General features: G+C 44.6%; 1 protein-coding gene across 1 annotated transcript in view; it reads right to left on the bottom strand.

Moving 5' to 3' along the window:
• RAB4A (RAB4A, member RAS oncogene family) overlaps window positions 1–24483 on the bottom strand; it is a 55238-nt gene extending 30755 nt beyond the window's left edge. Inside the window, exon 1 of the mRNA XM_049697420.1 lies at window positions 24201–24483. Coding sequence (XP_049553377.1) covers window positions 24201–24231 — 31 coding nt within the window. The 5' untranslated portion in view covers window positions 24232–24483. The remainder of the gene's footprint in view (window positions 1–24200) is intronic.
• Window positions 24484–25165: the final 682 nt, after the last annotated feature.

Below are 25165 nucleotides of genomic sequence, written 5' to 3'. Positions count from 1 at the left end.
GAAAAAGACAGGACCTTGAGATGGTCACAGCACACACCGCCTTCGTTTGGGTAGCACTTTGACTGGCTGCATGGGAGGGAAGCCAGACAGCACCTGCTAGAGGCCTGTCACAGCCCCAGTGTGTCTAAGCAAAAGTTTGCAGATGAGAGTGCGGCTTCACAGGGTATTCAAAGCAGGCAGCCTCTGAATGGCTAAAAATATGCGTATTGGGGCTATATTTAAAACACCTGAGTGTGTAAGAATGGAGTTTGGTGCTGGCAAGGCTTTGAACTAACGTCTCAGCTTGCTGTGAAGAACGCCACAGAGAGGCCAACATGAAGGACCATCTTTAACTCATTTATGTAACAAAGACTCACAACAACAACAACAACAACAACAAAGGGAGGACACACAGAGCCAATTTCAGGTCACAGCACTACAGACCCAGCAGGGTAACAAAGGAGTAACAAGAACAGCTCCACATACTTTAATTTGACTTCTTAGATGAGATGGACCCATTCTTCAAAAACACAAAGTAGTACAACTCAGCCAATAAAATAGATAACTAGCCATATAACTTAAGGAAACTGAATCTGTAATTTTAAAACTAACAAAAAAGAAACATTTAGGCTGGATGGTTTTACTAGAGAATTCTATGAACATTTAAAAAAAGAATCAACACCAACTCTATATAACATCTTTGAGAAAACTGAAGAGGAGGGAACCCTTCCCTAATTATTTTATGAAGCTAGTATTTCCCTGATACCAAAGCCAGAAAAAGACAGCCTTAAAACAACACAAATGACAGAGCAGTATCTCTTATGCACATTAACAAAATATTAGCAAAAAGAATTCAGTTTTACATATATAAAAATTATACACTAAGAACAAGTGGGCTTTGTTTCAGGGACGAAAGGCTGTTCAACATTTGAAAATCAATCAATGTAATTTCTCTACTAACAGGCTAAAAGGAAAAATCACACGATTATATCAACTGATGCAGCAGAAGCATTTCGTCAAAGTCAACACTCATTCATGATAAAAACACTCAAAAAAACAAAAAAAGACAGCAACCCAGAGAGGAACTCCCTCAACGGATAAAGAGCATTTAAAAAATTCTACAGCTAACCTTACACTGAGTGGTGAAAGACTGCTTTCACGCTAAGATCAGGAACAAAGTAAGAATGTCCGCTCTCACCACTCTATTCAATATCATACAGTAAGTTCTAGCCAGTGCAGTGAGGCATAAGGAAACAAAGGCACACAGATCAAAAAGGAAAAAATAAAATTGTTCCTATTGGCAGACAATATGATTGTCTACATAGAAAATCCAAGGAATCAAAAAAAAAACCAAAAACAAAAAAACCCAAAACCCTCCTATAACTGATAAGTGAGTTCAGCAAGGTCCAGATTGTAGGATATAAAAATCAATCGTATCTCTTCATACTAATGACAAACACATGAGCGTCAAAATTTAAAATATAACACCACTTGCAATCACTGGAAAAAAAAACTCTGGCATAAGTCTAACAAAAACATGTAAAGGGTTTCTATGATAAAAAATACTGCACGATGCTGATGAAAGAAACAAAAGGAAATCTAAATAAACAGAGAGACATACTGTGTTCATGGATTAAAGACTAGACAAAGTAAAGATGCCAATTCATTCCTATTTCTAGCAAGACTTTTTGGTACATAGAGACAAGATTATTCTAAAATTTATATGGAAAGACAAAGGAGATAGAATAGCAAGAACAATTTTGAAAAAGAAAAACAAAGTGGAAGCAATCACCTTACCTGAGTTATTATGTAACTACAGCAATCACACTGTGAGGGACTGATGGGGGAGACACATAGATCAATGGAACAGACCAGAACTAAGAAGTAGACCTACATTAATACGTCCAATTGCTTTTGAAAGTGCAAAAATCATTTCCCAGAAGAAAGTGAGCCTTTTCAACAAATGGTGCTGAAGCAACTGGACATCCATGGGGGGGAAAAAAGAACTTTGACCTAAGCTTCATATCTTATGCAAAATTAACTGAAAATAGATCACGGACTTAAAAGGTAAAACATTACTATGAAACTTTTAGGAAAAAATAGGAGAAGAGCTTCAGGATCTATGGCTAAGCAAAGAGCTCTTAGACTGGACACCAAATAAATAAATAAATAAAATAAAATAAAATAAAATAAATAATAATAAAAATAAAATAAAATAAAATCCAGAAAAGGAAAAACTGATAAATCTGACTTCACCAAAATTGAAAATTTTTGCTTTGTAGAAAACCTTGCTAAGAGAATAAAAAGACAAGCTACAGACTGGATGAAAAGAGCTGCAAAATATCCAACAAAGCACTAGCATCTAGAATATATTCATCAATTTAAAAAAAACCCTCTCAAAACTCCACAGTAAAAAAATTCAAACAACACCATTAGAATTAATAAATGAATTCAGTAAGGTAGCAGGATACAAGATTAAATACATAAATCTGTTGCATTTCTTTACACTAACGATGAAATATCCGAAAGAGAAAGTAAAAAAAAAAAATCCCATTTAAAATTTCATCAAAAAAATATCTAGGAATAAACTTAACCAAGGAGGTGAAAGACCTATACACTGAAAAATATAAAACATTGATAAAGGAAATTGAAGCTGATTCAAAGAAATGAAAAGATATCCCATGCTCTTGGATTGGAAGAATTAATATTGTCAAAATGTCCATACCACCCAAAGCAATCTATAAATTTAGTGCAATCCCTATCAAACACCCATGACATTTTTCACAGAACAAGAATAACAATCCTAAGATTTATATGGAACCAAAAAAGACCCATAATTGCCAAAGCAATCCCGAGGAAAAAGAACAAAGCTGGAGGCATAACCCTTCCAGCCTTCAGACTATACTATAAAGCTATAGTAATCAAAACTGTGGTATTGGCACAAAAACAGACATATAGCCCAATGCAATAGAACAGAGAGGCCAGAAATAAACCTACAGTCAATAAATCTATGACAAAGGAGACAAGAATATACAGTACAGAAAACAGTCTCTTCAACAAGTGGGGTTGAGAAAGCTGGACAACTACATGTAAATGAAATCAGAACACTCCCTCACACCATATACAAAAATAAACTCAAAATGGTTTAAAGACCTAAATATAAGACATGACACCATAAAACTCCTAGACGAGAACATAGGCAAGACATTCTTGGACATAAATGGTTGCAATATTTTCTTAGAAATAAGAAATAAAAGCAAAAATAAACAAATGGGACCTAATCTATCTTAAAAGCTTTTGCACAGCAAAGGAAACCATCAATGAAATGAAAAGATAACCTACAAACTGAGAGAAAATATTTGCAAATGATGAGACCAACAAGGGGTTAATCTCTAAACTATACAAACAGCTCATGCAGCTTAATATCAAAAAAACAAACAACCCAATCAAAAAATGGATGGAAGATCTAGATAGACGTTTCTCCAAAGAAGACATACAGATGGCCAACAGGCACATGCAAAGATGCTCAGCATCACTGATCATCAGGAAAATGCAAATCAAAACCACAATGAGGTACCACCTCACACTGGTCAGAATGGCCATCACCAAAAAGTCTACAGAAGGGGGCTTCCCTGGTGGCACAGTGGTTGAGAATCTGCCTGCTAATGCAGGGGACACGGGTTCGAGCCCTGGTCTGGGAGGATCCCACATGCCATGGAGCAACTAGGCCCGTGAGCCACAACTACTGAGCCTGCGCGCCTGGAGCTTGTGCTCGGCAACAAGAGAGGCCGCGATAGTGAGTGGCCCGCGCACCGCGATGAAGAGTGGCCCCCGCTTGCCACAACTAGAGAAAGCCCTCGCACAGAAACAAAGACCCAACACAGCAAAAATAAATAAATAAAATTAGTAAACTCCTACCCCCAACATCTTAAAAAAAAAAAGTCTACAGGAGGAGCTTCAAGACGGCAGAAGAGTAAGACGCGGATATCACCTTCCTCTCCACAAATACATCAGAAATACATCTACACGTGGAACAACTCCTACAGAACACCCACTGAACGCTGGCAGAAGACCTCAGACCTCCCAAAAGGCAAGAAACTCCCCACGTACCTGGGTAGGGCAAAAGAAAAATGAATAAACAGAGACAAAAGAATAGGTACGGGACCTGCACCAGTGGGAGGGAGCCGTGAAGGAGGAAAGGTTTCCACACACTAGGAGCCCCTTCGCTGGCGGAGACTGCGGGTGGCGGAGGGGGGAAGCTTCAGGGCCGTGGAGGAGAGTGCAGCCACAGGGGTGCGGGGGGCAAAGTGGAGAGATTCCTGCACAGAGGATCGGTGCCGACCAGCACTCACCAGCCCGAGAGGCTTGTCTGCTCCCCCGCCGGGGCGGGCGGGGCTGGGAGCTGAGGCTTGGGCTTCGGTCGGAGCGCAGGGAGATGACTGGGGTTGGTAGCGTGAACACAGCCTGCAGGGGGCTAGTGCGCCACAGCTGGCCAGGAGTCCGGGAAAAGCGTGGAGCTGCCGAAGAGACAAGAGACTTTTCTTCCCTCTTTGTTTCCTGGTGCGCGAGGAGAGGGGATTCAGAGCGCTGCTTAAAGAAGCTCCAGAGACGGGCGCGAGCTGCGGCTGAAAGCGCGGACCCCAGAGACGGGCATGAGACGCTAAGGCTGCTGCTGCTGCCACCGAGAAGCCTGTGTGCGAGCACAGGTCACTATCCACACCCCCCTTCCGGGGAGCCTGTGCAGCCCGCCACTGCCAGGGTCCCGGGATCCAGGCACAACTCCCACAGGAGAATGCACGGCGGGCCTCAGTCTGGTGCAACGTCACGCCGGCCTCTGCAGCCGCAGGCTCGCCCCGCACTCCATGCCCCTCCCTCCCCCTGGCCTGAGTGAGCCACAGCCCCCGAATCAGCGGCTCCTTTAACCCCGTCCTGTCTGAGCGAAGAACAGACACCCTCCGGCGACCTACACGCAGAGGCGGGGCCAAATCCAAAGCTGAACCCCGGGAGCTGTGAGAACAAAGAAGAGAAAGGGAAATCTCTCCCAGCAGCCTCAGGAGCAGCGGATTAAATCTCCACAATCAACTTGATGTACCTGCATCTGTGGAATACCTGAATAGACAACGAATCATCCCAAATTGAGGAGGTGGACTTTGGGAGCAACGATATATACATTTTTTCCCCCTTTTCTCTTTTTGTGAGTGTGTATGCTTCTGTGTGTGATTTTGTCTGTATAGCTTCGCTTTTACCATTTGTCTGTTTTTTATTACTTAAAAAATTTTTTTCTTAATAATTATTATTTTTAATAACTTTATTTTATTTTACTTTATTTTATCTTCTTTCTTTCTTTTTTTCCTCCCTTTTATTCTTAACCGTCTGGAGGACAGGCTCTTGGTGCTCCAGCCAGGAGTCAGTGCTGTGCCACTGAGGTGGGAGAGCCAAGTTCAGGACACTGGTCCACAAGAGACCTCCCAGCTCCACGTAATATCAAATGGCAAAAATCTCCCAGAGATCTCCATCTCAACGCCAAGACTCAGCTCCACTCAATGACCAGCAAGCTACAGTGCAGGACACCCTATGCCAAACAACTAGCAAGACAGGGACACAACCCCATCCATTAGCACAGAGGCTACCTAAAATCATAATAAGGCCACAGACACCCCAAACCACACCACCAGATGTGGACCTGCCCACCAGAAAGACAAGATCCAGCCCCATCCACCTGAAGGGCACTCGTCCCCTCCACCAGGAAGCCTACACAACCCACTGAACCAACCTTAGCCACTGGGGACAGACACCAAAAACAATGGGAACTACGAACCTGCAGCCTGTGAAAAGGAGACCCCAAACACAGTAAGATAAGCAATATGAGAAGACAGAAAAACACACAGCAGATGAAGGAGCAAGGTAAAAACACACCAAACCTAACAAATGAAGAGGAAATAGGCAGTCTACCTGAAAAAGAATTCAGAGTAATGATAGTAAAGATGATCCAAAATCTTGGAAATAGAATGGAGAAAATACAAGAAACGTTTAACAAGGACCTAGAAGAACTAAAGAGCAAACAAACAGTGATGAACAGGCAGAAGAACGGATCAGTGACCTGGAAGATAAAATAGTAGAAATAACTACTGCAGAGCAGAATAAAGAAAAAAGAATGAAAAGAATCGAGGACAGTGTCAGAGACCTCTGGGACAACATTAAACGCACCAACATTCAAATTATAGGGCTCCCAGAAGAAGAAGAGAAAAAGAAAGGGACTGAGAAAATATTTGAAGAGATTATAGTTGAAAACTTCCCTAATATGGGAAAGGAAATAGTTAATCAAGTCCAGGAAGTGCAGAGAGTCCCATACAGGATAAATCCAAGGAGAAACATGCCAAGACACATACTAATCAAACTATCAAAAATTAAATACAAAGAAAAAATATTAAAAGCAGCAAGGGAAAAACAAGAAATAACCCATAAGGGAATCCCCATAAGGTTAACAGCTGATCTTTCAGCAGAAATTCTGCAAGCCAGAAGGGACTGGCAGGACATATTTAAAGTGATGAAGGAGAAAAACCTACAACCAAGATTACTCTACCCAGCAAGGATCTCATTCAGATTTGATGGAGAAATTAAAACCTTTACAGAGAAGCAAAAGCTAAGAGAATTCAGAACCACCAAACCAGCTTTACAACAAATGCTAAAGGAACTTCTCTAGGCAGGAAACACAAGAGAAGGAAAACACCTACAATAATAAACCCAAAACAATTAAGAAAATGGTAATACGAACATACATATCGATAATTACCTTAAATGTAAAAGGATTAAATGCTCCAACCAAAAGACATAGACTGGCTGAATGGATACAAAACCAAGACCCATATATATGCTGTCTACAAGAGACCCACTTCAGACCTAGGGACACATACAGACTGAAAGTGAGGGGATGAAAAAAGATATTCATGGAAATCAAAAGAAAGCTGGAGTAGCAATTCTCCCACCAGACAAAATAGACTTTAATACAAAGACTATTACAAGAGACAAAGAAGGATACTAGATAATGATCAAGGGGTCAATCCAAGAAGAAGATATAACAATTGTAAATATTTATGCACCCAACATAGGAGCACCTCAATACATAAGGCAAATACTAACAGCCATAAAAGGGGAAATCGACAGTAACACAATCATACTAGGGGACTTTAACACCCCACTTTCACCAATGGACAGATCATCCAAAATGAAAACAAATAAGGAAACACAAGCTTTAAAGGATACATTAAACAAGATGGACTTAATTGATATTTATAGGACATTCCATCTAAAAACAACAGAATACATATTCTTCTCAAGTGCTCATGGAACATTCTCAAGGACAGATCATATCTTGGGTCACAAATCAAGCCTTGGTAAATTTAAGAAAATGGAAACCATATCAAGTATCTTTTCTGACCACACTGCTATGAGACTAGGTATAAATTACAGGGAAAAATCTGTAAGAAATACAAACACATGGAGGCTAAACAATGCACTACTTAATAACCAAGAGATGACTGAAGAGACCAAAGAGGAAATAAAAAAATACCTAGAAACAAATGACAATGAAACCACAATGACGCAAAACCTATGGGATGCAGCAAAAGCAGTTCTATGAGGGAAGTTTATAGCAATACAATCCTACCTTAATAAACAAGAAACATCTCAAATAAACAACCTAACCTTACACCTAAAGCAATCAGAGAAAGAAGAACAAAAAAAACCCCCAAAGTTAGCAGAAGGAAAGAAATCATGAAGATCAGATCAGAAATAAATGAAAAAGAAATGAAGGAAATGATAGCAAAGATCAATAAAACTAAAATCTGGTTCTTTGAGAAGATAAACAAAATTGATAAACCATTAGCCAGACTTATCGAGAAAAAAAGGGAGAAGACTCAAATCAATAGATTAGAAGTGAAAAAGGAGAAGTAACAACTGACACTGCAGAAATACAAAGGATCATGAGAGATTACCACAAGCAACTCTATGCCAATAAAATGCGACAACCTGGAAGAAATGAACAAATTCTTAGAAATGCACAACCTGCCGAGACTGAATCAGGAAGAAATAGAAAATATGACCAGACCAATCACAAGCACTGAAATTGAAACTGTGATTAAAAATCTTCCAACAGGCTTCCCTGGTGGCGCAGTGGTTGAGAGTCTGCCTGCCGATGCGGGGGACACGGGTTTGTGCCCCGGTCTGGGAGGATCCCGCGTGCCGCGGAGCGGCTGGGCCCGTGAGCCATGGCTGCTGAGCCTGCGCGTCCGGAGCCTGTGCTCCGCAATGGGAGAAGCCACAGCAGTGAGAGGCCCGCACACCGCAAAAAAAAAAAAAAAAAAATCTTCCAACAAACAAAAGCCCAGGACCAGATGGCTTCACAGGCTAATTCTAGCAAACATTTAGAGAAGAGCTAACGCCTATCCTTCTCAAACTCTTCCAAAATATAGCAGGGGGAGGAACACTCCCAAACTCATTCTACGAGGCCACCATCACCCTGATACCAAAACCAGACAAAGACGTCACAAAGAAAGAAAACTACAGGCCAATATCACTGATGAACATAGATGCAAAAATCCTCAACAAAATACTAGCAAACAGAATCCAACAGCACATTAAAAGGACCATACACCATGATCAACTGGGGTTTATTCCAGGAATGCAAGGATTCTTCAATATACACAAATCAATCAATGTGATATACCATATTAACAAACTGAAGGAGAAAAACCATATGATCATCTCAATAGATGCAGAGAAAGCTTTCGACAAAATTCAACACCCATTCATGATAAAAACCCTCCAGAAAGTATGCATAGAGGGAACTTTCCTTAACATAATAAAGGCCATATATGACAAACCCACAGCCAACATCGTCCTCAATGGTGAAAAACTGAAACCTTTTCCACTAAGATCAGGAACAAGACAAGGTTGCCCACTCTCGCCACTATTATTCAACATAGTTTTGGAAGTTTTAGCCACAGCAATCAGAGAAGAAAAAGAAATAAAAGGAATCCAAATTGGAAAAGAAGAAGTAAAGCTGTCACTGTTTGCAGATGACATGATACTCTACATAGAGAATCCTAAAGATGCTACCAGAAAACTACTAGAGCGAATCAATGAATTTTGTAAAGTAGCAGGATACAAAATTAATGCACAGAAATCTCTTGCATTCCTATACACTAATGATGAAAAATCTGAAAATGAAATTAAGAAAACACGCCCATTTACCTTTGCAACAAAAAGAATAAAATATCTAGGAATAAACCTACCTAAGGAGACAAAAACCTGTATGCAGAAAATTATAAGACACTGATGAAAGAAATTAAAGATGATACAAATGGATGGAGAGATATACCATGTTCTTGGATGGGAAGAATCAACATTGTGAAAATGACTCTACTACCCAAAGCAATCTACAGATTCCATGCAATCCCTATCAAACTACCAATGGCATTTTTCACAGAACTAGAACAAAAAATTTCACAATTTGTATGGAAACACCAAAGACCCTGAATAGCCAAAGCAATCTTGACAATGAAAAACGGTGCTGGAGGAATCAGGCTCCCTGACTTCAGACTCTACTATAAAGCTACAGTAATCAAGACAGTACAGTACTGGCACAAAAAAACAGAAATATAGATCAATGGAACAGGGTAGAAAGCCCAGAGATAAACCCACACACATATGGTCACCTTATCTTTGATAAAGGAGGCAAGAATATACAGTGGAGAAAAGACAGCCTCTTCAATAAGTAGTGCTGGGAAAACTGGACAGCTACATGTAAAAGAATGAAATTAGAACACTCCCTGACACCATATACAAAAATAAACTCAAAATGGATTAAAGACCTAAATGTAAGGCCAGACACCATCAAACTCTTAGAGGAAAACATAGGCAGAACACTCTATGACATAAATCACAGCAAGATCCTTTTTGACCCACCTCCTAGAGAAATGGAAATAAAAACAAAAATAAACAAATGGGACCTAATGAAACTTAAAAGCTTTTGCACAGCAAAGGAAACCACAAACAAGACTAAAAGACAACCCTCAGAATGGGAGAAAATATTTGCAAATGAAGCAACTGACAAAGGATTAATCTCCAAAATATACAAGCAGCTCATGCAGCTCAATATCAAAAAAAACCAAACAACCCAATCCAAAAATGGGCAGAAGACCTAAACAGACATTTCTCCAAAGAAGATATACAGATTGCCAGCAAACACATGAAAGAATGCTCAACATCATCAATCATTAGAGAAATGCAAATGAAAACTACAATGAGATATCATCTCACACCGGTCAGAATGGCCATCATCAAAAAATCTAGAAACAATAAATGCTGGAGAGGGTGTGGAGAAAAGGGGACCCTCTTGCACTGTTGGTGGGAATGTAAATTGATACAGTCACTATGGAGAACAGTATGGAGTTTCCTTAAAAAACTAAAAATAGAACTACCATACGACCCAGAAATTCCATTACTGGGCATATACCCTGAGAAAACCATAATTCAAAAAGAGTCATGTACCAAAATGTTCATTGCAGCTCTTTTTACAATAGCCAGGACATGGAAGCAACCAAAGTGTCCATCAACAGATGAATGGATAAAGAAGATGTGGCACATATATACAATGGAATATTACTCAGCCATAAAAAGGAATGAAACTGAGTTATTTGTAATGAGGTGGATGGACCTAGAGACTGTCATACAGAGTGAAGTTAGTCAGAAAGAGAAAAACAAATACTGTATGCTAACACATATATATGGAATCTAAAAAAAAAAAAGAAAAAAATGATCAGAAGAACCTAGGGGTAAGACGGGAATAAAGATGCAGCCCTACCAGGGAATGGACTTGAGGATATGGGGAGGGGGAAGGGTAGGCTGGGATGAAGTGAGAGAGTGGCATGGATATATATACACTACCAAACGTAAAATAGATGGCTAGTGGGAAGCAGCCGCAAAGCACAGGGAGATCAGCTCAATGCTTTGTGACCACCTAGAGGGGTAGGATAGGGAAAGTGGGAGGGAGGGAGATGCAAGAGGGAAGAGATATGGGGACATATGTATATGTATAACTGATTTACTTTGTTATAAAGCAGAAACTAATACACCATTGTAAAGCAATTATACTCCAATAAAGATGTTAAAAAAAAAGTCTACAAATAACAAATGCTGGAGAGGGTGTGGAGAAAATGGAACCCTCCTACACTGTCGACGGGAATGTAAATCTGTGCAACCACTATGGAAAAAAGTATGGGGGTTCCTCAAAAACTAAAAATAGGGCTACCATATGATCCAGCAATCCCACTCCTGGGTAGATATCCAGAAAAGACAAACTCTAATTTGAAAAGATACATGCACCCCAATGTTCATGGAAGCATTATGTACAATAGCCATGATATGGAAGCCACCCAAGTGCCCATCAACAGACAACTGGATTAAGAAGGTGTGGTATATATGTACAATAGAACATTCCTCAGCCATAAAAAAGAATGAAATATTGCCATTTGCAGCAGCATAGAGAATATTACACTTAGTGAAGTAAGTCAGACAAATATTATTGTGATATCACTTGTATGTGGAACCTAAAGAATAGTACAAATGAATCTATATACAAGACAGAAACAGGCTCACAGACATAGGAAATAAACTTATGGTTATCAAAGGGGAAAGAGGGAGGGAGAGGGATAAATTAGGAGGTGGGGCTTAACAGATACAAACTACTATACGTAAAATAGATAAGCCACAAGGATTTACTCTATAGCACAGGGAACTATATTCAATATCTTGTAATAACATATAATGGAAAAGAATCTGAAAAAATATATAAATGAATCGCTTTTCTATACACCTGAAACTAATACAATATTGTAAATCAACTGTAATTCAATAATTAATTAATTAATTAAAAAATCAAACAACCCAGTTAGAAAATGGGCATAAGACATGAAGAGGCATTTCACTGAAAAGGAGATACAAATGGCAAACAAACACATGAAAATATGTTTAAGGTCATTAGCCAATAATTAGAAAAATGTAAATAAAACCATAATAAGGTATCACTACACATTAACAGAAAGGCTAAAATAAAAAGTAGTGACAACACCAAATGCTGGCCAGGATGTGCAGAAACTAGATCACTCATACGTTGCTGGTAGAAATATAAAATGGTACAGTGAACTGGAAAATAGCTTGACAGTTTCTCAACAAAACTAAACAAGCAACCACCAGATGACTCAGCAACTGCACTTCCAGGCATTTATCCCAGAAAAATGAAGACTTATGTTCACATAAAACCCTGTACATGAATGTTTGTAGCAGCTTTATTTGTAATCGCTAAAAACTGGAAAGAACGCAGATGTTCTTCAACAGGTGACTGGTTAAACAAATTAGTACATTCAGACCAAGGAACAGTACTCAGCAATAAAGAGGAGTGAACCGTTCACACATGCGATAAGCTGGATGGACCGCCAGAGGATTATGCTGTGTGAAGAAGTCAATCCCAGAAGATTACACACTGCATGAGTCCACTTACAGAACACTCCTGAAACAGATGAACAGATGAGCGGTTGCCAGGGCCTAGGGAGGGGTGGGGGCAGGGAGGAAGAGTATGTGCCTTTAAAGGGTGCAGGAGAGATCTCTGTGCTGATAGAAGTGATCTGTATCGGTAGCCGTGGCAACATCAAAATCCTGGTTATCTTACGACCGTTTTGCAACGTTCCCACTGCGGGCAACAGGGGAAAGGGTCCGTGAGATCTCTATTTTTTCTTAAACCTATGAATCTATCATGATCTCAAAATAAAAAGTTCTATAAAAAAATGAAATAGGTGGTATTATCAGACAGTGATTCTGTAAGTTGACTCTGCAGATCCCACACTGAAAGGACCACTGAAGGGTGTGCTTCAAGGAGGACGTGGTACCAGAGGGAGGGACCGGCAGGTGAGATGCGAGGCTGTGTGTCCTGTTATTTTCCGTCTGGAGATACATGTGTTTGGTTGACACAAACACGACCAAGCACCACAACCGGCAATGACCTATTCCCTGTAGGTGACAAGGATCCAACTTACGAAGAGTTTCCATTAAACTCCTCCTGTTGACGAGGGGCTCTGGATTTCACAGGCTTCCTCGGAGCTGAGTGGCATCATCTACAAAACCTGGCACTCTCTCCTCGGGCGTGAGGCTGGCTGGTTTTTCACAGCAGTGAGGCTTTCACTCACGAGGCCCATATCCATGGGTTTGGTAGAAAGTGCGCTCGCTGGCTTTACTGATTTCTTTTGTTTTTATGATCTGCGGTTGTTTTTTTTTCCCCCCTCTTTCCTTGCTGGAAGTTGGATGACATACACATTGCATATCATGTATGTTTTATATGACAAGTGTACAGTGCTTAACAGCTACAAAAAAGGCTTACCAGGAGCAGGTAACTAGGCATGTTACAGAGTAATTTATGGGGGGATGTGTAGGGCACATTGTTAGGTTGTATATGATAACTAATTGTGAGCTAAATAATTATGTCTACTTCAGTTGGATTTGATGTTGTTCTACTACAGTCGATGTCACTTTGCTCAAAATCACAAAGAAATTTTTTGCATCCGACTTATGATCATTATGAGGGTTTCCTCAGAATGAGCTAAGCTTGAGGGTGGGGGAAAGAGCATATCCCAAAATAGAAAACCTAAAAGGGATATACGCTACTAATGTATTGTTAATTTTGCATGAGAAATGTTAAATGAGGTAACAGGAAAGGTATTGAATAATTAGAAACCAGTCTTGGGCAAAAGTCAGTCATTGAGGAACACGGACAAAATTGGATCAGGAAAAAATGGCCTCCGCTGAAGCAGCTAACACAAAGCCAAAGGATTAACTCCATGGGGGAAACCTCATTTGGAACCTACTGACTTTTTTTTTTTTTTTTTTTGCGGTACGCGGGCCTCTCACTGTCGTGGCCTCTCCCGTTGGGGAGCACAGGCTCCGGACGCGCAGGCTCAGCGGCCATGGCTCACCGGGCCCAGCCGCTCCGCGGCATGTGGGATCTTCCCGGACCGGGGCACGAACCCGTGTCCCCTGCATCGGCAGGCGGACTCTCAACCACTGCACCACCAGGGAAGCCCTACTGACTTGTTTTTACACTCATTTCAAGCAACCTCCAATTTCCCGGACCACAGCAGATCGGCAGCACATGCTACAGTATGACTGTGGCTACAGTGACAGTAACGAGTGATGGGGAGCCGGGCACTGGGCCAGAAAGGGGCACTAAGAGCCCCGCACATCCGCTCCACCACTGACCTTCAGCCTCAAGAAAATCAAGTCACGCTGAGTAGACCAGATGGCCTCTGCCTTCCTTGTTTCTCCAAGTACTGGTTCTGCTTTTAAGGTTTCCAGAGGTCAGAAAGGAAGCAAAGGTGGATGACAGCCTTGACTGCGGGATTCATTCCGTGTATTCCACTTCCTGGCAGAAAAGGCGCTGGGACAGTGGGTCGGTCATCTGAGAAGGGGTCCTGGGTTTCCGGCTTAGGGACCAGCTGGTCAGTGATACCAACAACTGAGGTAAGAAAGCCTGAAGGTTCTGAGGACGTATCCATGTTGTGGGTGCAGATTCAGAGATCACACTTCAAATGCCGACGACCATGGAGGAGATCTGGGCAGGTGGCTCCTCTAAGTGCTGTGAACGGAAGCTCGGTAAGGTCACCCCCAGCACCCCGAGGTAAGCCAGGCCACTGGAGCTGGGGCCGAGGGTGGGCTGCTGAAGGGCGGGGGATGCGAGAGGCTGCAGATAAAAAGCGCTGGCAGCTCTGACCAGAGCTTGGCTGGGATGGAAAGAAGGGCCAGGTCAGTGAGGGGAAAGTGCAGTGTGGATGCCAGCAGGTGGGAAGTGACCAGCGGAAAAGGGATGACTGGTGACACACGTCCCTAAGCCTTGAGAGATGAGGTGTGAGGCAGGAGGCAGGGCTTAGTGTCCGCCGCGACAGAGACCTCCTTTCTTGAGTCAGCAGGACCAGGGCTAAGGTGAGGTGTGGAGGTGAAGACAGGCGGAGAAGGGGCGGCAGGGCAGGGAGTCTCCTCGGCACGGCACCTTCCTCTTCCTGTCACCTGGTGGAGGTGAGCTGAGGGCTTGAGATCAACGAAAGTTTAAAACAGCAGATGCAGAGGAAAAGCGAGCCAGCCAGGAGAGAGGGAAGGGTGGCCAGGCACCCCGAGCACCCAGCCGGATGCACAGGCCATCCGTCTACAGAGGTCTCAATCGGAGAAGAGCTTTGCCCGCAGGGCAGCGGGCAGGGCACATGGTGGGGAACCAGGGTCGGGTCACAGCGCGCGCGCAGCTGAGGAAGAGGCGAAGGAAAGGCGTGGGCGCACGTGGGTGCTCATCGCCTCAAAAGAAGGGGCTGGGAGCCCGCAGCTCCTAAGGGGGAGGGCGGGGGAGGGTGACCGGGACGGGGCATGTGACAACGTCCAGAGAGCAGCCGGGGACGTGAGGGCCTCAAAGTGGGGGCAGAAGAGAAGGCGGAGAAGGGGACAGGCAACGACATCGAGGAACTGAGAATCCAAGCGGGGACCCCGCCGTCGCCCAGGGTGGACGAGGGGCTGTAGTAGAGAGCGGGACCCCAGACCAGGGGACCTTGGGGGGTAAGGAACAGCCCCGAGGACACCAGGGAACAGCAACAAGGAGGACAAAGTGCCGCACAGAACATCAGATGACATGTAGTGCTTCCAAAAAAAAACAGTTCTGGTTCACTGGGCAGCGGGAGTCAAGCAGCAAAACCCTTGGTGGAGCGTTGGCTTAGGCGAGGCGGCCGGTCTGGGTGGCAGGAGAGCAGTGACCTATGGATGGCGGCGCGACAGGCGGCGAGCAGCCTGGCTGGTGGCAGCGGCACTGGGGCTTTGCCTGAGCCTGAGTTAAATGACGGCAAAGAGGAGCTGTCACACGGTGGGTTTAACATTCTCAGCACAGACCCCAGGGGCTGCTCAAGGTCACGGACAGGCTCTGAGACTGTGCGGACACGCTCGTGTGGGTCAGACCCACTGGGGGACTGAGGTTCCTTCGCAGGTGAGTGAGCCTGGCCAGCGACCCAGCATCAAAACCGCAAGTTCTTAGGTGATACCTACTTGATGTAATAATATGAAAAAGAAAAGAAAAAAAAGAAAAGGAATTCTTCTCCTAAAGTAGAAACTGCCCAGAAAAGGAAGTTGGCGTCCAGTGAAGCAGACAGAAATGAAGAGACCTAATAAAAAACAATTATCCTTAACCAGGAAATAAGTTTGAATACTTTAAAGAGTAGAATGTTAAATCTGATTGAAGTATACGAGAGGATAAAATTATATGAAGAAATAAGGGCAAGCTGTTTGTCAAAATGTTTCAGAGAACACTCCAACTGGGGTAATGAAAAGAGAAAAGTTGAACAGTAATTTTTGTATTTGAGGATTCATACAGAAAACGTGTCTTTCTGAACTACAACTTTGGAGAAAGCCTCGAGTACCATAATAGTATCTGCAATTTTAGAGGTTACACAGCAATGAAAGCACCCCATGTGAACGGGAAAGGTCGCCGGCATTAGTTGAGAAGGTACAGGCTTCAGCGCCCACCTCCCAATTGTGTCCTGAGTTAGAGATCGATTCTGACTCGTTATCAAACATCCAGTGTGTGTCTAGCACATGCACTAGAGCAATGAGATCCAGGGGGTCATCAGTGATCAGAGACGAAATGGAGGAGAAGGATTTCAAAATTACGTACAAGTTTATGACAAAATTACTCAAGGTGTTAATTTATGAAAAGCGGGGAAACAGCAATGGCCACCAAATAACTGACTTCCATTCCCCGTCCCCCCCCCCGCAAAGTATGAGTGGTTCTGAAGGTAAATGGTTAAAGGTAAAGTGGTTCTGAAGGTAAATGTTAGTCTTCAAAACACCAAATATTTTTATCAGCTTCACAGAGACAATGAGAACTAAGGTCAAAGGCAAGTATATTGTGTCTGCAAAATAACAAGAAAAATTTCGCTCTTCCTAAGAAGATCAGGTTCTCCCATCTGTGCTCGCCCACGGTGGAGGTCCGTGCTCTTTCCACAACTCTGCTGCGTCCTCCCCATTGGAGAAGGGACATCTAAGTCTGTCCTCTACTTCAGGAAAATCACTAACTGGAAGAAACAAGTTCAAACTGAACCACAGCTGACATTTTTTGGAGACTAGGAGGCACTGCTGCGGTAGATGTTGTCTGCCTAACAGCCTTCCCGCAAGGAGTCACAGTAACCTCGGGAAACAGGACCCCAGAACTCCAGGACAGGCACTGTTTTTATAAACCGATTCCCAGGCCCCTTCTCCCTTCCTGAGACTAGATTAGAAACACAGGTTTCAGCTAAAGAGAGCAAGGCATTACCCTGCCTGTAACTGGTCCAGGGCAGGCACTTGACCTAACTTGGTCCAATCAGATGGGGATGACTTTATTTCATAAACATGGGAAAGTACTCCTCTTTTCTATGGATGTAAACAAGGAAGGGTACCCAGATTACAAACAGTAGCCGTTTTCTGGCTCAGGGGATGAGGATAGTACAGCCAGAGGAGAGAGATGTTAAAAATTTAGGTCCTTGCTGACATGGCTGAGCTTCTGAATCAACCAGCCCTGAAACCTCATCTATAGCCATTTTCAAAAATACATGTTCAAACTCAACAAGAAGAGTGCACTAGAATGAATTCCGACAGACCAATACCTGAATAAAGTGCTCTAAAATGAAAAAAAAACACTTTCATATTACCTATGCCACTTGCAGCTGGAAACCTTCCACCTGAGAAAATGACCAAAAGAGCTAACAATCCATTATCTATTGAACACAAGTTTTCTTTTAAGCATAATTTCTAAAAAATTTTATTTTTGATCATGTAGAGTCAATTTATAATCAGAAGGTGGTTAAGTAAACATGGATTTAGAACCAGGGGAGTGCATTCAACGAATGTATTTAATAACGACCAACTGCCGGGCATTTGAATGTTTGGTGAACACAGATTCCGGTCACCTGGTGTCTGTCCCCAGGGTGGGAAGAAGTCTGCCTGGGTACCCCAGGCCCCAGGGCAGGGTGCCAGCCTCCCTGAAGTGCCTGATGGACACACTGAGGCCTGCCTCTGGGCTCTCGCACCTGCAGGCCAGCCAGCTGCCATACGACCATCATGTTCTCTCTGCAGGTGCAGTTACGTTCAAATGGGCAGCGGTCAAGGGCTACTGCCCCGGAAACAAAGCAATGGTGCCTCTGCAGCCCTCAGCTCCAACCGCTGGGAGCTGATTTCAGATGTGACTTCCCAAGGGAAGTCCATTCTCAAAAAGGATGCCTGTGTGACCTCTTTGGAGAGGTTTTAATTAGAATTTCATTTATATTACATACAATGTAAAAAACTGGTAGACTTCTACCATAAAGAAAAGAGTTAAACTACATCTTCCAGTCAGCTTTTCTATTCATCCTGACATTTTGTTTCACATCCTGTAACTGAGAGGAAAATATACCACCTCCCCAGTGGAATCAAAGTGAAGGTTCATTCAACATTCCCTGACGGCTGTCCAGGGGCTGGTCACAGCATGGGGGACAGAAAGTCATGCAAGCAGTCCCCTGCTTTCAAAGAGCTTACGGTCTAGTCTTGAAAGAGATGTGCTTTGCCACCATCAAGAGTTGACTGAATTGCAAAATCGATCCGCCAGTCCCCACAGGCAGCAAAGCTGGGTGTTTATTTTATGAGGACTCCTATCATAACCCGTGTAAGCAAGTGAACCAGAGAAACTTCTGTAACGAAGCGAGCACGTGGCACGTAACAATATTTTAAATTACAACAAAGGAGGGAAAGATGCTGTGTTTTTAAGTCCGCAGTCTCTTCTGGAAGATTAAAACTTCACATTTGAAAAATGATAAACCTCCCTCTAAAATACATCGTCTCATTCATAAAGTATCAGCACTTTATGAATGGTGTCCCTCCCCCCCATTTCTAAATATGAGCTGCTTTTTACGACTTCTTAACTGCCCAAAACACAGCATATAAGAGAAATAGGAAGAATCAGAAGGCCAAGGTCACTACGTGTTGCCATATAAGCAATTCCTGTTCTGTAGCGTAGTGCAGGGCTGCATCTAGCTGTGGCAGAGCAATCAGGCATGATTCCCAGGTGTCACAACCGTCATCATCAGGGGTTTAGTTACTGGCCAAATCTCTCTCAATGTAAACTTATTTTTGTTTAGAAAGCTTAGTGGGGATTACAAAGGAAGACAATTTGTAGACAGACAGTGTTCGTTTGACTTATGTGTTGTGCTGCAGTACCCTATCCTCTACATCTGCCTTGCTTGATCCGCCTTTAGACAATAGTATCCTGCCCATCATTTTAGCTTTTGATTCATATTCACAGCTACAGAGAAGCAAAAGTCTTCTTTAAACACATGGAACTCAGTCCATTACCAAGATGAGACTGGCAGAGAAAGCAGTGACGTCCAAAGACAAGTGTTACAGACAGGACACAGAGGAATCACAGGTTTTCCCTCAAGCTATTTCCACTGGCGAGTATTCTAATGGATTTGTTAGAAATGGGGGGAAAAATCTATTACATCAGTCTGAGCAATCTCTAATGGATGGTTTAGGAGAAAAAAAAATCAAAGAAACTTCAGCTTTCTTCTCATTCCAAAAAAATATTCAGAGCAAAGATCATCTCTTAGGCAAATGGGTATCTGGGGAATAGCAACGGGTAATTAGTTGGGTTTGGGACATGGGGTAGGCTACCTCTAGGCCATCCACATGCAATAGGTAGGTAGGGAGTTGAAAACAAGATATTTAGCTTGAGGGACTGATGTGGCTAGAAATATTTAGGAGACTTCAGAGAAAGGCAAATGACAGGCAAGGATTGGAATGCTTTATAGTTCAAATGACCATGAAAAATTCTCATAAACTTCTGATTTTCCAAAGAACAATGTTTTCAAAGTTCTAGGGCCTGGAGGCATTGTACAGAATAGTGTCCTGATATGCAGTTGTGGTCCTTGGACCAACAGTGCATGCACAGCCTGGGAGCTGGGCAGGTGCAGAAGTGAATATGCAAAACCAGAATCTGCATCTTAACACACCAGGGGGCTCGGGGCACATGAGTTGAGAACCACGGTGGTTGTAGTGTTCCCCAAACTTTGGTTCTTGTTCACCAATTTTCAATGGTGAGAAAAAGAAAAATACAAACATTTAAAACGATAAATGTATTCAATTTAGAGAAATGTTCTTTATTCTGATGTTACATGCTTCCTTTGTTGACATTTTTTACATGCCCTGTCTAACAGAACACAGTAATGGCAATTTAGGTGATTTCCCTAACAGCAAGTTTTTCACACTTCATTGGAACCAGATGACTCTGAAGACGTTATTTCCTTTGCCTAGAATGTTCTCCTCACTCCACTTTGCTTTATCAAGCCTGAATTTCTCCCTGAATCATATTTTGACTACCAACGCCCATGTATTAGTTTCCTACTATGGCTGCTATAACAAAACGCCACAAACTGGATGGCTTATTTTGTAGTATCATAGTTCTAGGTTAGAAGTCCAAAGTCAAGGTGCTGGCAGGGCCAGGCTCTCTCTGAGGATGCCAGGGAAGGACCCTTCCTTGCCTCTTCCTAGCTTCTGGTGGCTGCCGGCCATCCTTGGTGGTCCTGGGCTTGCAGTCACATCACTTCGACTTCAGCCTGTCTTTACATCACATTTTCCCTCCATGTGTCTATATCAAATTCCTCTCAACCTATAAGGATGCCAGTCATTGAATGAGAGCTCACCCTAATCCAACATGACCTCATCTGAACCTGATTACATCAGTAAAGACCCTATTTCCAAATAAGGTCACATCCACAGGTTGCCTGGGCTTAGGACCTGAACTTGAACATACCTTTTAGGGGACACAATTCAACCCACAGCAGCCTATAGTGATAACATTCTAAAAAGAACATGTCCTGATAATTCTCAAAGTTACATGTCAAGTGTTCTAATACTTTCAAAATAAAGCACAAAATAAAAATATTGAGTATATACTGTATCACTAATAAAACTAGTATATGACCAACAATTTGTGTCCTGGCTTCATAAATTGTTGTCACTGTAGAACGCATAAAGTCCAGTGTGTACAGAGATTTGGCTTAGACTTTTCCTCACTCTCAAACTGCCTCGGCCCTTACTTTTTTTTTTTTTTAATTTCTAGCATCTTCTACACCAGGGGTCCCCAACCCCAGGGCTGCGGACCATTACCGTCCGTGGCCTGTTGGGAACTGGGCGGCACAGCAGGAAGTGAGCGGTGGCGAGCAAACAAAGTTTCATCCGCAGCTCCCCGTCGCTCCCCGTCGCTCCCCGGCGCTCCCCGTCGCTCCCCGTCACTGGCATTACCGCCTGAACCCTCCCCGCCCCCTCGTCCATGGAACAACTGTCTTCCACAAAACCGGTCCCTGGTGCCAAAAAGGTCGGGGACCGCTGTTCTACACCACTTACGCTTCTCAGCTCCTTTCTGAACATCACTGCTTGATACTACCTATTCAGTTCGTTCGTTTTGTCTCACAGATCTTGGTATCAGAAATTAAAGGCAATTTCTGATCAGCCAGTCTGGAGCTCCTTGGGAAGCCCCAAGCCATACTAAGTGGCCAGAGCATTAAGAATGCTGTGGATCTAACAATGTCTGGGAAACACTGTTTCGGTTTAGGGATATTCAGAGGGAGGGTTTCAATCAGAAACCTATGTGTTCGAGATTTCAATGTTGTATTACAATATTAAGTAAAGTATTACATAACATATGTTATTCATGTGGTTGGTGCTTTCAGAGCAGCAAAATACTGAACACTATTCAGTCCCTGGCAGGTGAAATACTGCCTTAATAAGCGAAAAGGCAAGTAGACAGAGCTCATTAGCAGTACACTGGTCAGCAGTGGTTCTTTATGTTTCATCGTATACCTGTCAAGCTAGAGAGACTCCTTTTCCAGAAGGGAGAAAATGAGCACAGAGTACAAAGGAATTTAAAGATTAGGCAAAACATTCCTTTACCAGCTACCTAACAGGCAAACGTCCAGAAGCAGGGAACCTGACTGTTTTCCTTTTGGGAACCAATGCTGTGCCAATCTACCAATGATAAGTGAAGGTGATAGCTTAGGACTTGGTTTCGGGTGACTTTTATTTTGGGTTGGCACTTTCAAGTGCCACATTTGCTCTTCCTAAAACTAATTTCTATGAGTTTCTTCTACTAGAGGGAAGGATTAAATTCAGTTAGTTAAAAGTAAAAAACAGGGCTTCCCCGGTGGCGCAGTGATTGAGAGTCTGCCTGCCGATGCAGGGGACACGGGTTCGTGCCCCGGTCCGGGAAGATCCCAAATGCCGCAGAGCGGCTGGGCCCCGTGAGCCATGGCCGCTGAGCCTGCGGGTCTGGAGCCTGTGCTCTGCAATGGGAGAGGCCACAACAGTGAGAGGCCCGCGTACCGCAAAAAAATAAAAAATAAAATAAAAATAAAAAACATATTTGGCAGGTACCATGAAATAAGAACACTAAAGGTCAAAGCCTGATGAACAGAATCTGATCAGTTAACCCGTGATGCTTGATGAGCTCTGTCTGAAGTGGAGATGCCAGATTTTACCAACGTTATTGCTTCATATGACACAACTGAAGAACAAAATCTCTATCTTCCCATATTCCTCCTAACTCATAACCCCACTTGGTTTCCTACTTGGACTTTCCACCCCTCCCATGTGCTCCTTTCTCCGGGTCAGAGGAAAAAACAAAGTGTGGGCAAAGGAGCGCTTGAAAATAAAGAAAAAGCAAAAGCATAACCAAAACTTGCTGGAGAAATGGATTTTCTTTAGGAAACCTGACTGTGGTTCTCTACAGACAGAGGCAGACCACGTGGATGTGACAGGTGCTGTAGCATCAGAAGCTCCCATGACACTGATCCTTACAAGCCAGGGACGTCCTGTCGGACTTCCTAAGCCTTCTAGGAACAGCCATCCTGCTCCCAGCGTTACCAAGAACAGGGCAGGTACCAGTCACAGGAGTGGCTGAAGGTGAAGCAAATGCCCAGGGGCCAAGGGGCCTCAACCACACTCCTCTAACAGGGACCCTGGATCCCTCAGGGCCTGGGTATGTGCGCACTGGTTAACGCCTCCCTGGCCTGGGTCTGGGTCAGGTTTCTTTCTAACATACCTTCAGAGACCACATTCCTTCAGAACTCCTGCCTTAAGTTTTTAACATTCATTAGTATCATACCTGGATTAACATTGTATCCCCCCCTGGACCGTAAACTCCCTGAGAGCAGCGCAGTGCCGGTGGGTACCTTGTAGTGTTGGAAACCATGCCGGCCCATAAAGCCGGTCCACACCTATCTGTTGATGGGAAAGGGGGCAGCATGTCAGGACACACGGAGGAGACACGACTGATTTGACGAGAAGTAATGGTTTTGAACTTGAGCCCCTCCCTGGGACTGTAAAGTCCAAATCAGACTTAATCTGAGAATGCACACATCTGAGAGTGATTCCAGACTGGTGAACACCTCATCAACCTTGATACAAAGCAGAAGTGTACTATGTTGTTTATTTTTACCACGCAGGACAAAAACAAACACAGTTTATGAATCGGGAAGGCTTTCGTTTATTTAAAAAAAAAATCTCTCTTGGGTGCCTTCAGGTGTGGGTGCTACAGAGGAAGCAAAGATCAAGCAGACTGGGCTGTGCTTCGGAGGTGCTTATGGTCTTAAAAAGACACGTTTATAAAGAGCCATCACGCAGCCTGAAAAGTCTCTGGAAATAGAAATGGATGAACTTGCCTATCGATAAGTCCTTGTAATTTCAGTGCAAAGGAAGACTTCCAATCTAGGAAAGCTCAAAGTGCAATAGTCGAGGAGCACACTCAACTGCAGGCGTCGCCTCAAGTCCTTCACATCCCTTGCTAGGGACAATATCGCAGATAAGCCGAGTCTCCAACTGGCTTCCCAAACCCTGACTACTGATATCAGACTAAGAAAGGGAAACCCTACCGGCGTGAACGCGGAGAACCAGCAAGAGGACACTCGGAGAAGCAGATCACGTAGACTGGCCACACTCGGCCGGCCGGCGCCCCGGCACTCGGATCCGCGCCCCGCCGCCCGCGCCCACCCCACCCCGGCCCGCAAGGCCGGGCCCCCAGCACCCCACCCCGGCCCGCAAGCCCGGGAACCCGCGCCCCGGCCCGCGCCCCCGCCTCGTACCGTAGGTCTCGGACATGGCCGTCTGCGACATCTTGGGAGCGGCTCCGCCTCTCGCGGGGCACCGTCTGCAGCTCCGCCGGGCCGGCGGCAGGGAAGCCGGGTCGTCGGCCACGCCTTGGTGGGGAACGCCACGGGCAGAGGACCGGAGGAGGGCGGGGCCCGCGGTCCCCACGGCAACTGCCTGCCACTCCGCGGCTGCGGCCCCGCCAGACTGTCCGCTCCGCGCAGGCGCACGGCCCCGCCCCCCCACCGGTCAGGACGCGGCGGAGCGGGCAGGGGAGGAGGGAAGGGGCGCGAGGCCCGGCCCCCAATGTGGTCGCGCGTGCGCGCGGGGAGGCCGGGGCGGGGAGGGCCGATGGGCGCCGAGGATCCGGGTCGGCGCGCGGGGAGGTCGGCGCGCGGGGGGGGCGGCGCGCGGGGGCGGGGCGGCGAGGGGAGGGCGGTCCGCAGGCCTGGGGGTGACGGGGTGGGCACAGGGGCTGGGACAGCGGGGTCCTTTCTCGCGCAGAGGAGGCAAAGTGCCTGCACTGGCGAGGAAGGCAGCGCTTTACCAGGTTGGCCGCCTCGGTAAAGACTTGGTCGTCGTCATCTGGGGCGCTCGGCCGGGGAAGGACTTACTCCGCGCTGGAATGATCAACCCGGGGGACGGGTTGAATGTGTAACTAGGAGGCCGTGCGTGGCCTCAGGTGTCCAGCTGGAGGCCAGCCCTGCGGGCGGGGAGGCAGGCTGACCTGCCGGGGCCGTCGCCGCTGGGGCCGAGCTGGCTTCTGGGGGAAACTGACAGAAGCTTAGGACGTACCGGTTCCAAAAAGTCCCCAGAAGACTGTAGACGTTGGCCCCCCTGCACCTCACTTTAGGGAATGTGGCCTTTGGGCAGGAAGCATCTCTGGGCTCTCAGCCGCGGACGCATTTTTACGGGTACGAGTCGTTGGTTGAATATTTTGATTTAAGGAGCACAACTGAAT

Source organism: Orcinus orca, chromosome 14 (genome assembly GCF_937001465.1).
Source record: "Orcinus orca chromosome 14, mOrcOrc1.1, whole genome shotgun sequence".
NCBI classification, from domain to species: domain Eukaryota; kingdom Metazoa; phylum Chordata; class Mammalia; order Artiodactyla; family Delphinidae; genus Orcinus; species Orcinus orca.
This window is presented reverse-complemented; position numbering and strand designations above follow the sequence as displayed.